General features: G+C 39.2%; 1 protein-coding gene across 1 annotated transcript in view; it reads right to left on the bottom strand.

Annotated features, from left to right (window-relative positions):
• Positions 1 to 10241: 10241 nt before the first annotated feature.
• Positions 10242 to 12894, bottom strand: part of PAH (phenylalanine hydroxylase) — a 68246-nt gene continuing 65593 nt past the window's right edge. Inside the window, exons 12-13 of the mRNA XM_080811274.1 lie at positions 12481 to 12596; positions 10242 to 10843 (exon numbers count right to left, since the gene is read on the bottom strand). Of these exons, the coding sequence (XP_080667400.1) occupies positions 10800 to 10843; positions 12481 to 12596 (160 nt within the window). The 3' untranslated portion in view covers positions 10242 to 10799. The remainder of the gene's footprint in view (positions 10844 to 12480; positions 12597 to 12894) is intronic.

Here is a 12894-nt window from a genome sequence, read left to right as displayed (position 1 = left end):
CTCTAGTGCAAATAGCTTAAGAATCAAAGTTAGAAAAGTAGGAAAAAGAAACAGAGAAAGGCAGTAACTAAAGGGAGTGTTATCAAGCAGCTATTATTGTGGGCAACTGAGTTTAAGCCCAATCAGGAAACTCTGGGAGCCAGTGTCTTGGTAGAAGACTGATGGGAGGTTATTAGTTTCCAGACAATTTTAGTCTACCATTAGGGCAGGGAAAGTGTTTTGAATCAGATAAAACTTTCAGAAAGAGAAATTAAGCAACTGGCCACTGGAAGTTAGCCTTCTGCCCTGAAGTAGTAAGGGTAGGGAGTCTGGATCACTGATAACATCTGAAGACAAGTAGAAGCTAGCGTGTATTGAATACTTAGAATTAATTTAATTATCACAGCTACCATATAAGCTGGGCACTATTATTGTTGACATTTTGTAGTTAACAAAAAGTAAAGGAGGGTAACATAACTGTTCATGTGCAAATATCTAGTAAATGGTAAAGCCGGGAGTTGATTCTGGGGTCCTGAATCTTAAAACATCACCTTATTCCATGTAAGTATGCCAACTGTAGCTTCAAGTTCCTCAGTCTATTCCCAATTCTCCAGCTCTATTTTTTTTGCCCACAGTAAGTGGTAAGTTTTTTTGGTTTTGGTTTTGTTTATTTGTTTGGTTTTTTTTTGTTTGTTTCAGAGAAGATCCAAGTTGCTCCTAACAGGTTTCCATTGCCCCTTGATTTACATTTTCTAGGCAGAGTTAGTGATAATAACTACTGACGCTTCACATTCTTCTATGTTTGACAGGTTTTTCTTAGTTAATGTTCTTACCTCATCTACGAAGTAGGTACTATTATATCCCCACATTACAGATAAGGGAGCAGAAGCACAATGTGGTAGATAATTTGCTTGAGGTCATTGATTCAGTGAATGGGAAAACAGCGGTTCCGTCTGATTTCAATTCCCTTGCATGATCACTGTGTTCTTCTGTCTCCTTCATCAGAAAGTTCTAGAAGAGCAAAGCTTTGAGTAGACTGTGGAGCTGGGCAATTCCAGGAACAACTTTTAAAAGGAAACAAGGTTCGTGAACATAGCAAATCCAGGGAAATAGTAACACTTCATCTCTACTCAATTTTGATTTATGAAGTCTTAATAGAAACATAGGATATTCCTCTTTCTTCTGGATGAAAATGCATATCTGTGAAATCTTGTTTTAAGGTATCAATAACCAGGCTGACACTGGACTTAGAAATGTTATATTCATGGAAATTCCTAGGTGGGACAATGTACTCCTTTTTTTTTTAAATTTATTTATTGGTTAGAGAGAGAGAGAGAGAGAGAGAGCACAGGCAGACAGAGTGGCAGGCAGAGGCAGAGGGAGAAGCAGACTCCCCGCTGAGCAGAGAGCCGGATGTGGGACTCGATCCCAGCACTCTGGAATCATGACCTGAGCCGAAGGCAGTCGCTTAACCAACTGAGCCACCCAGGCGTCCCGGGACAATGTACTCTTGGCTCTGGGAGCAGATCTTTATTCTAGATGGTGGATCTTTGTTTCAAAGAACTAAAGGGAAAGATGGATCAGTAATTGACACCTTCATGTACCTGTTTATTTCTGATTTCATTAGTATATTTTTGTTACAGAATATATTGAAATATGGGGTGCCTGGGTGGCTCGGTTGGTTAAGCATCTTCCTTCAACTCAGGCTGTGATCTTGAGGTCCTGGGACAAATCCACATGTCAGTCTCTCTGCTCAGCAGGCAACCGGCTTCTCCCTCTCCTCCTCCCTGTCTCTTGTGCGCTCTCTCACGCTCTATCTTACGTAAATAAATAAATTCTTTAAAAAGGAAAATTTTGAAATAAAGAAAATAAAAACAAGAGAAACAACACAATTCAAATTATTTTCAATCACATCTTTTTTCTTTTCTTTAAAATAGAATATAAGGTAAAGAATGAGAGTAGTCTCCAACCCCCTTTCTAGTCCTAGTAGTAACAACGGTCAACAATCTGGTCCTCACCAGTTTTTTCTTTCTTCTGTGATTATAGAAACATACCTATAGGCCTTGAACATACCTGTATATCATTGACAGCTTTTTTAAAAAAAATAAAAATATGATCATGTTTTTTTCACTTAACAATACCTTCTAGACTTCCTTGATAGTCAGTATTTACAGATTTTACCTCATTTTGCTTTTAATTCCTGTACAACATTTCATTATACATATTGTAATTTACCTAAACAATCTCTTACTGATAGATATTTGACCTGTTTCAAAACACTTGCTAATAAAAAATTGCTGCAAAGTTCATCTTAGTGTCTTTTTACACTCTCCAGGTGGTGTCTTTTTAGATCATTCAGCATGAAAGATGTCAGATGGTTGGGATTTTCTCCCTTTGAACTAACAAAGTAAAGTCTAACTGAGCAATTTTCTGATTCCCAAACTCCATTCCACTAATATTTCCTGCTTCTAATTCTAGTTTAGATGCTTGCAACTATTAACAACGATTTAAATTACAAATCCTTAAAGGCAGTCGTGTGTCTGCATTCCCATCCTAATACCCAACCAAGAGGAAGACCTGGTAGGCTCCTTCCTCCATCTTCTCTCCACCATCTCCTACCTCCACCTAGGTATAGCCTTCCAACCTGACCATTGTTTTCAGGGCCAGCCCTGAGTCTTTTTGAATTCACAGAGACCAAAGCCTTGGAAGCTGTTGCTCAGCTGAATTGAAATATGCTTCCCATCCCTTCCCTTTATCCCCACCATGCCCACACAGAATGTCCAGCTTCTTGAACAAAGGCTGTATCTGAAATGTTTCTTCAGTCCTGGAGAAACAGGAAGGCTTTTTCTCCTTGCACGCTGCCTCTACATTTATAATGGAAACCGGGAGACAAGACTAACTTGAAGCAGAATAATCTCACATTCTCTCTTCACTTTTCAGCAGAAGGCAGGAGCCCCCAGGCCTTAATCCCAGCTGAGCCCTGGTCACCCACCTTCCCATCAGCTCTTTCCACAGGACCTGGAGATTGCTGGATCCCAAAAGAGGGGATGTGGGGAATGTGGAGACCACCTGGTGTCTGGTGAATCTGGGACAATGGAAAGGGGGACTATGAACGAGGGCATTACACATTTGGCCAATTACTCCCCCCAAAGAGCCAGTTAGGAAGGGCTGGAGTTGGGGGGTGGAGGGAAAAGCAGAGAGTGAGCTTATCACCCTGGGAAATCTCAGCTCCGCTGTGCGGAGTCTTTTGACACGTCTCTCTCCCTTATCCTTCACTTTGAAGTGAAAATGGACGTAAAGTAAGAAGCGGTACCTCGACGACTTAGGTTGATTTCAACAAGCCAGCCACCCCCGGGGGAGAAAAAGCAAGGTCACCTCCGCCCGGTCTACTCCCAGGGACCCCGTGGCTGCCTTCTCTCCGCAGTCATCTTCTGGGTGCTGCCTTTCTGGAGTTGAAGCTGAGCTCCCAGGGAGCTGAGGACTCGGTCTTCCTAGGGAGCCCCATTCTTGGTTCTCTGGCTTTGGCCCTTTGTGGGCGCCTAGCTCAAGGACAAACCCCAGGATCCTAAAGAACACCCAGAGGTGGCTGGGGAGGGAGCAGAGCCAGAGGAGGCCGATCGGGGCAGCCTCACTCCCTGTCCTCTGGGGTGGAACTGGAGACTGCCCAGCACAGGAGAGGCACAGGGACCTCGGGGCGGGAGCTGTCCGTGGTCCTGGCCTACGTCAACGCGTGGATATTTAAGGCCAAGAACAGCGCGTCCGTCTTCCACTACAGCTGATGAAGAAGTCCCGGACTGTGGAGCTGGAACTGATTTTAATGAACCTGCTCGCATGCAAGGTCTGAGAGTCACGTTTCCGCATCCTCCCGAGCGTAAGTCATTGCCTGGGCGAATGTGAAAGTTTCTTTTCACGTTCCCCTTCTGTGCCCCCTCTCCTCTTTGGATTTAAAAGACCTTTACTCTTTTGGCTCTTCCCTTCCTCTCACACTGCCCCCTCCCGGAATCTGTTCTTCCTCCAGCTCCCTCTCCTGTCCCACCTCTGGATGTAGGCGGAAAAGCCAGAGGTGAAGTTTGCTTAGCCACAACCTCTTGTCATCTTTACTCCTAATCCCCAAACCATCAAGCGGATCCTGACCATTTCAGGGCAGTCTGAAGCTGGATTGGCTTAAAAGCCACTACCCTGGCCTGTATGTGGAGGGGATGGACCTTCAATGTCGTCAGATAGTAACTGGATCTTTGAAACAATGAGGTTTAATCCTCTTTAAGTGAATCGTGTGCTTGAGGTTTCATCTGCGATGATTCTGAGCCAGGACCGCAAAATGGAGATTGCCCCCTTTTAGTTCGGACACTTTCGGGGAGGGACGGATAAAAGAGGCTGAAGAATGAGGTGGTGCATAAGTGGAAACATAGATCTGCTTAATAAGCTCGGGTCAGCACTGAGGTGCTGCTGCATCGCCCCCACAGGAAACATTTTAATGCTCCAGTTCTCAAAAGCAGCAAGAAATAGACAAACATATACTTGTTGAATTAATTCCAAAAAGTATCATAAGTTGTTATTTTGATCATTATAATTTAATTGCTTATCTCGTCTGCCTATCAAACTATACAGTTGATGCCAGATTTCTGGCGACATTTTTCCTACAATCCTTTAATGAATGGGGATGGAGCAATACTCTTACAGGAACAGGAGTTCTTCTTATTACATCGACTTACTTGAAGGACTAATAAGTTCTAGCCTATTTTGCAGGAATCTTTATTTCCATTTTGCCATATACATTGGCTTTTTATAGGGTCGGCTTTGGAACAAAGTGCTCAGAAGGGGAAATGGCTTGACCCACAGTTTCAATGACATTTATTTCTATAATTGGTCTCCATTTCCTGCCCTTAGAAAGACAAATAGCTTCCCAAATCTCATTTCCTTTTTTTTTTTAAGATTTTATTTATTTATTTAAGAGAGAGAGCATGTGCACAAGCAAGGAGAGGAGCAGAGGGAGAGGAAGAAGCAGACTCCCCACTAAGCAGGGAGCAAGGCAGGTAGATCCCAGGACCCTGGATCATGACCTGAGCAGAAGGCAGATGTTTAACCTGCTGAGCCACACAGGCACCCCCAAATTTCATTTCCTAAGGGGATCTTAAAATTAGGCAGCAAAGTGAAGGCATTTTTTTTTCCTTGTATTTGTTCCTTCGTAAAACAACATGTCTGGAGAATGTTCGGTTTTTAAATCAATCTTGTTTACGTTAACTATTTCATAAATTGAGCACATGATATTCTCAGTTGAGAAATAGTGTCTTTAACACCAGAGCAAATGCTGGATTTTTTGACATTGTGATTAAAGCTATACCAGTAATACTATAGCTCTGAAAGAAGGGAAATGCCTAATGGTGTCCGAATATCAGAAATGAAAGTGGAAAATGAAGTTCTATTGCCTTTAGCTTCAAGCAGGACATTTTCATTTCAATCTCCAGAGTTGTCTTTTTTGCAATACAGTTTTAGCTTCAAGTTGATGCAGATTTCTTATTTTACTGCTCACAGTATTAATTTATATGTACATATGGATTTGGACTGTGTTGAAAGGTTTAAATTCTGCTTTGGTTAAATTCTTTTCTCAAATGGAAGCCAGAGAGTCTTTATGTAGGGCACTTCAATAACTGCCCACATTTTTTGGAAAGAAAAACCAACTGAGATCATATTGCTGGACCAAGATGTACAAAAATATAGTAACCAATTCTTTGGGGAGCTCATTTGTGCTTTATAACAGAATAATAAACATTTGAAATTGCTAGATACTGCTGAAAGCGATTGAGAGGCTTCCATGCACATGATATGCTATTTTATCTTTGTGACAATCTTGTGATGTAGGCATGCATCTTCCCTATATTACAAAGGAGGAAATGAGACTAAGGAAGAGTAAGAGTCCGACCAACTAGATTCAGCTTGATGGAAAAACTGGCATTCGAATCAGAATTGTCAGAGCAGCACTACTGGGAAATATTACACCCTCTCATTTCAAACAGCCAAAATTTATTCAAAGTCTGCAGTGAGCAGAGACAGTTATCAGAGTCATGTTTCCTGGCCTCTGTACTAATGTCTTAAGGACCTTACCCTGTCCTGAATTTTGTTCCAAAAAGGATAGGCTTTGGGACTTTATCACTCCCTTCCATGCCAGTGGTACCTTTCTGGCTATCTGCAGTGCTAAGAAACTCTGCTCTGAAAGGTGTGAATAGTCCTGTCCTCTCACTCTTCTCCAGCTTCAGCATGCTCTCTTATGAGGCACTTCACATCATAAAACCACTATATTCTAATCTCAATCTAATATAATCAGATTGCTCTCTGATCTAGGAAGCGATTTTTTTTTCCCAAGAGGGACTCAACACGGAGCCTCTTCTCTCTCTGACTTTCCCAAGGACATTCAGGGAATGGAAACTTTTGGAAAGATTGTTTCCTCCTTCCCCATCCAAAATCTGACGTTTTGTTAGGCCAAGGAAATGGAGCTCATCAGCCATCACAGCTTCAGGGCTCATGGCAGAGAACAATATTAGGACCCTAGAGGAGATAGAAAGCCTTCATAGTCCAACAGTTACCCTTTGCAATTAATGCCGTTGTTCTAGGCTGATTCTCTACTCCTGGGTGGTGCCAATCCCTGAAGACCCTCCAAAGAATGGCTTTGACATACATTTTCCCACAAACAGGGTGGGTAAATGCTTATGGGAAAGGCCAGCTCCTCTGTGCCTATTTTGGTGGAGTCTTCAGCTCAGTTCCAAATCATCTTGTGGCTTCTTGGAAGTCAAAGAGTTGGTGTGGGTGTGGGTGTGTGTGTGTGTGTGTGTGTGTGTGTGTGTGTGTGTGTGTATTTGGTGTGATAGGATGAGTGATTTCTCAACAAACAAACAAACAAACAAACCCCAACACCCACGCTTTAGAGACATAAGAGAAAAACTCAAAGACACAAATGAAGATGTATTCCTGATCCCTCTTTTCTAAATCCAAACTCCACTCTCTCCTGACCACTCAGAAACAATAGTGGAAATCTGCCCTTAGTCACAACCCTCTCCATTAGCAAGGTGATTCCATAAAAGGACAGGCTGCAGCCGATATTTCTTTGAGAAACTTTAGGAATAAAGAGAACTCAGGGAGGACTAAGGATATTTCTTTTTAGGTAGATATTCCTTAATTTACTTCTAGGAAAAGTAAATCATAAACACCCAACGTGTGCACCAATTTTAATAAACTCAATAGAGAATACTGATACACTTATTTTCTTTAGACATCACCTATCTTCAAAGAACGATCTGAGAAAAAGAAAGCTGCAGTTCAAGCTATAATCATTTATCTTTTCTCTATTTAGGCAACTGGAAAATAAGGAGGTATTATGCTCCCTGTAGTAACAACTTCAAACTGGAGACTTAAGAAATCCATCCATCTTTCAGGGAGGTACATCTTTTTTTACAAAAATTATTTATTTATTTTAGAGAGAGAGCATGCAAGGGGAGGGACCAAGGGAAAGGGAGAGAGAATCCCAAGCAGACTCTGCACTGAGCATAGAGCCCCATGTGGGGCTCGATCGCAGGACTCAGGGAGGTACATCTTTTGCCTTTTTTCCCCCATGAATGTTCTCTTACTTAAAGACTGTTGTCATAAAAGAAACAGTGTGAAAGAAACATACAAAAGAAGCATTGTTGAAGAACAACCCTGAACCACTATAAATCATATTGTAGAGAAGAGTTGTGTGTATACACTAGAGGGCTAGATTCGATCTTCTCTACAATTACTTACTACTCTAAATTTATTCTTTAAGCTTACCACACATGAGAAGGTAAACTTTTTCTTGGAGCTAGCAGAATTAAAAGTTAAGATTATACATGAGAAAATTCAAAGCACAAAAAATATTAGAGCCACTACTAGCATATATCAAGTCTACTACTGCTTATAGTTTTTGAAACTGCACAAGAAAGCTATTAAAAGACAGGGATCTTGTGTGTGTGGTGGGGGTAGGGTGGGTACACACTCCACTGGAAAGAAACTCTGATCATTTTTTTTCCTCTTTCCTTTACAGAGTCCATTTTCATAGTCTTTCCTATTTTGTCTCCTCTATAATTTTTTGCAGTCATTAGGCAAATCACTCATTGCTTTGTGATCATTTCAGCCCCACCATGGATAACTGAAACATTTTATTGATGTAATTTTGTTCCTTTATTAATTAACAAACATTTATTAAGCACTTTCATGTGTCAATTATTTTTCAAGCAGTATAAACACAAATTACCTAGCCATGATCTATTCTAAAGGCACAATATCTTTTTTTAATCATAAATTACATTAAGATGCAAAATGTTCTACAGCATTTAAAAGGGAAAATTGCAAATTTAGTTGTTTCTCAACTTTTTCTTTCAAAATAGCTTATTTGTGAGAGACAATCTTCACTACACGCCTTATGATTCACCTCACTCAGAAATTTTTTAAAGATTATTAAATACCTACTATGCACTATATGCTAAGGCTTTCAGAGGTGAAGACAGGCAAGCTTCATGTTTTATGAAGTTGACATTTTAGTGTTAAATTCTTTGATAAACAGTTAACCTATATAATTTAGGAACCTAGAATTAAAATTTAAATTGATCCTTTTAGAAACTTATTGAACACTAATACTAAAAATGTATAATGTTTATATGTATTTTTCTTTTTTAGATGCAATTGGCTAGTTATCAGTAAAGCATTACTATTTTTTCTAAAAAAACAGTTCATTTACTGAATATGAAACAGATAATAATATTAACACATGAAAATATGTTGACTCCATTGCTCTAGGTTGGGTTTTTACATCCAGATAAAAAGAGCTAAGTACTGAGTAACACATTACTTTAAAAATCAAAGGTTATCTTCTAGTCAGTATGTAATTTTTTTTCTGCAAAACTGCAATCTAAACCTAAGTTTTAATTTCAAGCACACTAAATTATTTTCGGTAAGACTAAGAAGCACTACAAAATAAAATATCCAGTCTAAAAAACTATAAAATATTTTAGTTCCAAAATCAAGAATTTAATATAAAGTAAAGAAATATTTATCAAAATAGTCCCTTTGCAAGGTGTTTGGGGTCTCAAGAAACAGATAAAAGAACATTTCCACTTTTAGAATCAGCATTTGTCAGTGGGTTCTACAGAGGCATGAGGAAATAAATACAGATGTGAAAACCCAAATTCAAAGCAATGAGATCTCAGACACAATCAGACCAAATTGATCTTTCCACCCAGGTAGCATAGTTGGGCTGGTATTATTACACACTCTTAGTGGGTCGGGGACATCGGTTTAAAGACACATGTTAGCATTTGAATTGTATTTCAAGGCTGGAAGAAACCTTGATTCATCCAGTTAAACTCCTTTATGGTTCAAGTAAAACTGAGATCCAAAGTAAATTATGCAAAGTAACATAATTGCCAATTGGCAGAACTGGCCACCAAAAGTAAAGTTCTCTCAAACTTAATGTACCAATAGACTTGGCTGGGCATTAAAAAACAAAAACAAAAAAAACACCTGAGGTACTGAAAGATGCAGGTCTCTGTGGTCCATCTCCAGATATTCTGGCTGGATAGAGCTGGGATGTGCCCAGAATTTAATGTTGATGATGATACAGCTGGTCTGAGAATCACCCATGAACAAATACTATGCAAGTCCTCTGAGATCTAACTACTTCCAAAGTAAAATGATAAGGTGGTGTGAAAATTTCAAAGCATAGCTTTAAAGACGCTGTATTTTTTCCTACTGTTTCTCAAATAGTCATGCATTTGTGTAAAATGTACAGCCAACAGAAATCAAAGTCTGTTGACTATCCAGACATAACTTAGATTATCAGAGTGAACTCTGTGATGGGTTGGAAATCGAGACTGATCATTCTTTTCAAGCCACAAGATTATCCAGTTAATGTATCTCTAAGACAATGGAAAGCAATATTTCCTTCCAAGAAATATTTGAAACTGTAAACTTTTCTAACCCCTAGAACTTTTTAAACAACTAAAATTCTCACTTTTGTTGAGGATTTGCTATTTAATAATATATTCCATTATTCTTTCACTGAGTATTTATTGAGTATTTACCAGCCAAACCATCAGTTAACATCTGTTGCATCACACGTGCCCACAAAATATCTACAAAAAAGTGACAATTAATTGGAAAATGATATTGAAAGTTGTGGGAGTCAGGTGAGAACTTATATTACCTTCCATGGCAGTATTTATGATTACAATAAAATACACAGAAGTGCTTCAGTATTATGTTATGAGCTTCAATCTTTATAACTATTTTAATAAGCTCTTGAATTAAAGGAAATTACATGGGTAAAACACAACAATAATTAGAACTATAGTTTACTGAAACAGAAAATGACTTTTGTAGGTTAAATTTATATTAAATCAACAAATTCAATTCTAATAAGAGGCTCGTGTTTTATATTGAGTGATATGTATTCCTTTAGGAATTCTCTATGGCCAATAACAAAAGCATACATGAAGCTTGAGTAAATCAGTTCCCAATTTTAATTAATGTTGATGAAAGGTGACAGATTATTGACTTTAACTGAATTGAGAATATGGGATTATCATCTCTAAATCAAAGATGACCCCAGCAGATTATGCTTTTGGATGTGCATTAATATGCTGTCATTTCAAGTTATTTTGATTTATTTGTTCATCCTCCATCTTGTTCCAAAAAAGATTTAAGGCTGTCAATTCAAATTAAGGTTTACTTTTCAAACTTTTTCAGATGAAATGAAATTTCCATCAACAGATTTCTATCAACAGATTCTCTGTTGACAGGTTTTGTCCATGGTTTCACTTTATTTTCTGGAGGGCACTACAAAGGATTCCAACTTCACCTACAAAGAAAAAAAAAATGGGCCACTCATATTATTAGAAAACACACTTTAAATTTCTACAATGTGTAACACTTTAGGGGATCAATGGGATGTATAGATATGTTGGGTACCATCCCAACCTTTAAGGAGCTTACAGATTAGTTATGGTGATATGATTTGGGCAGTTATAGCATAGGGACTTACAAGTTTTAATGTAATTAGCTTCCTTTTTCCATGGAAGGAGTTAACGATTTTCTCTCTTTTTCTTTTACAGGACCATCTATAGATATTTGTAAGGACTTAAGCTATGAAACCTAAAAGTGTGGTTCACAAGAACCCCCTGTGTCAGAATCACATAGAGCCTTATTACAAATACAAACTCCCAAGACTTATCACAATTTTAGTAAATTTAGTCTGGGACTATGAGTCAGGATTGTTAATTTTTAACTAGCTCTGCAAATGATTCTGATGTACACTCGGTTTGAGAATGCATGGTCTAAGCAGATAAATCAGCCTAGATTGCTAGACCATTGGACTACAATGGAGCTGCTCCCATTCATGCATAGACCAAGGGTCCACAGGAACAAATATACTTCAAAGAAGTGGAAGGGGCTCTGGATATGGACAAGCAATTTCAGTGGAGTATTAGAGCGATACTTCAAGCCCAGCTGCCTTTTTGGACTTCGTTAGCACTACGTAAGGTAGGAAACACCACTTGACCTAGAATTCCTCCCTTTAGGTTGTTTACCCATTTGGTGGTTTCATTCATCCATTTAATAAATCTTGAGGACCTGATATAACTTTTTGAGAACTAGGGCTAGGTACCAGGGATTTGACGGTGATCCCAACCTGGTTCTCTACTCGGGTCTTGTTGGGAAGTGAGACAAGTAGATAATTACAAAACAATATAGTGATAGGTGTTCTGAGAGAGGAACCTGTGGGAGTGCCAAGACACAGGAAGGATACCCAAACTAGTCTTCCCATGATGTATCTATGAAAGACTTAAAAGATGAACTGGAATTGGGGACCTCTAAATGAGAATGGGCATGAGAGCATTTTAAACATAAAGAACTGCATAAGCGAAGACCAGAAGCTAGGAGGGGAAGAGGAGAAGTGAAAGCTGGTCAGTGTTGCTGGAGGGGAGGTTGAAGCTCTGGAAAGGGAATCCAGTGAAAAGCAATGTAATACTCTGCTTTTTTTATGAGTAACTATTATAATATCCTCACTGTCCTGGAAGAGTGGTAGCCCCCTGGATGAGCCACTAGATGGCCAATAAAGTAGCTAGAACCTGTCTTATAGGGGCTGAAGTTCCAGGCACAGCAATATCCATTGAGCACTTAGAGGTAAGAGAGTACAGAGGCAAAGAAGAAAGAGGAACATGGCAGTGAGAAGCCAGGGTGGAGAGCTGGTGTGGTGCTGGGAGTAGCGTGGAATCTGGGAAAGTCCAAGAAGAAAAGACACTCAAAGCAATTCTGGCTTTTTGCCAAGCTTTTCTCCCTTGACAAACAAATGGCTCACCTGGAATTGCTTTTCTCCTTAATTCAATATTTGATAAATTTCCTATTGTTCTGATGGTGAGGGTAAGAAAAATCCAACTCTCTATTTCTGGTAAAGAGAGTGGCCTCTTTACCTCCTGGTAAAGAGAGTGAGTTACTTACTGTTGATGGAGTCAGCCAAAATCTTAAGCTGCTGAGTATTGTCCAAGACCTCAATCCTTTGAGTGTATGGGTCATAACGAACTGAGAAGGGCCGTGGGATTGTAGCAGCAAAGTTCCTGAAACCAAATCCACAGAGCTTAGTAAAGGGCATAATTCAGGGGAAAATAATTCTAAAAAAGATTTCTCAGTGGAATTTCACTTCAATGTCACTAGACCAAGGGTTTTAGAAACCAGGCTGAAAAGAGATATGGAATTTTAGTGAGATCCTCTTGGGTAGACTTTGTGTGCTGTGTATGTGTCTAGGTGTATATACAAACACACTTTGGCACATATTTATTTAGTTACCTACCTCCAAAAAAGAGATATCAAAATAAAAGCACAGAAGACATTAAAGCCAAAATTCTTACCATTAAA

Source organism: Martes martes (genome assembly GCF_963455335.1).
Source record: "Martes martes genome assembly, chromosome: 8".
Taxonomy (NCBI): Eukaryota; Metazoa; Chordata; class Mammalia; order Carnivora; family Mustelidae; genus Martes; species Martes martes.
This window is presented reverse-complemented; position numbering and strand designations above follow the sequence as displayed.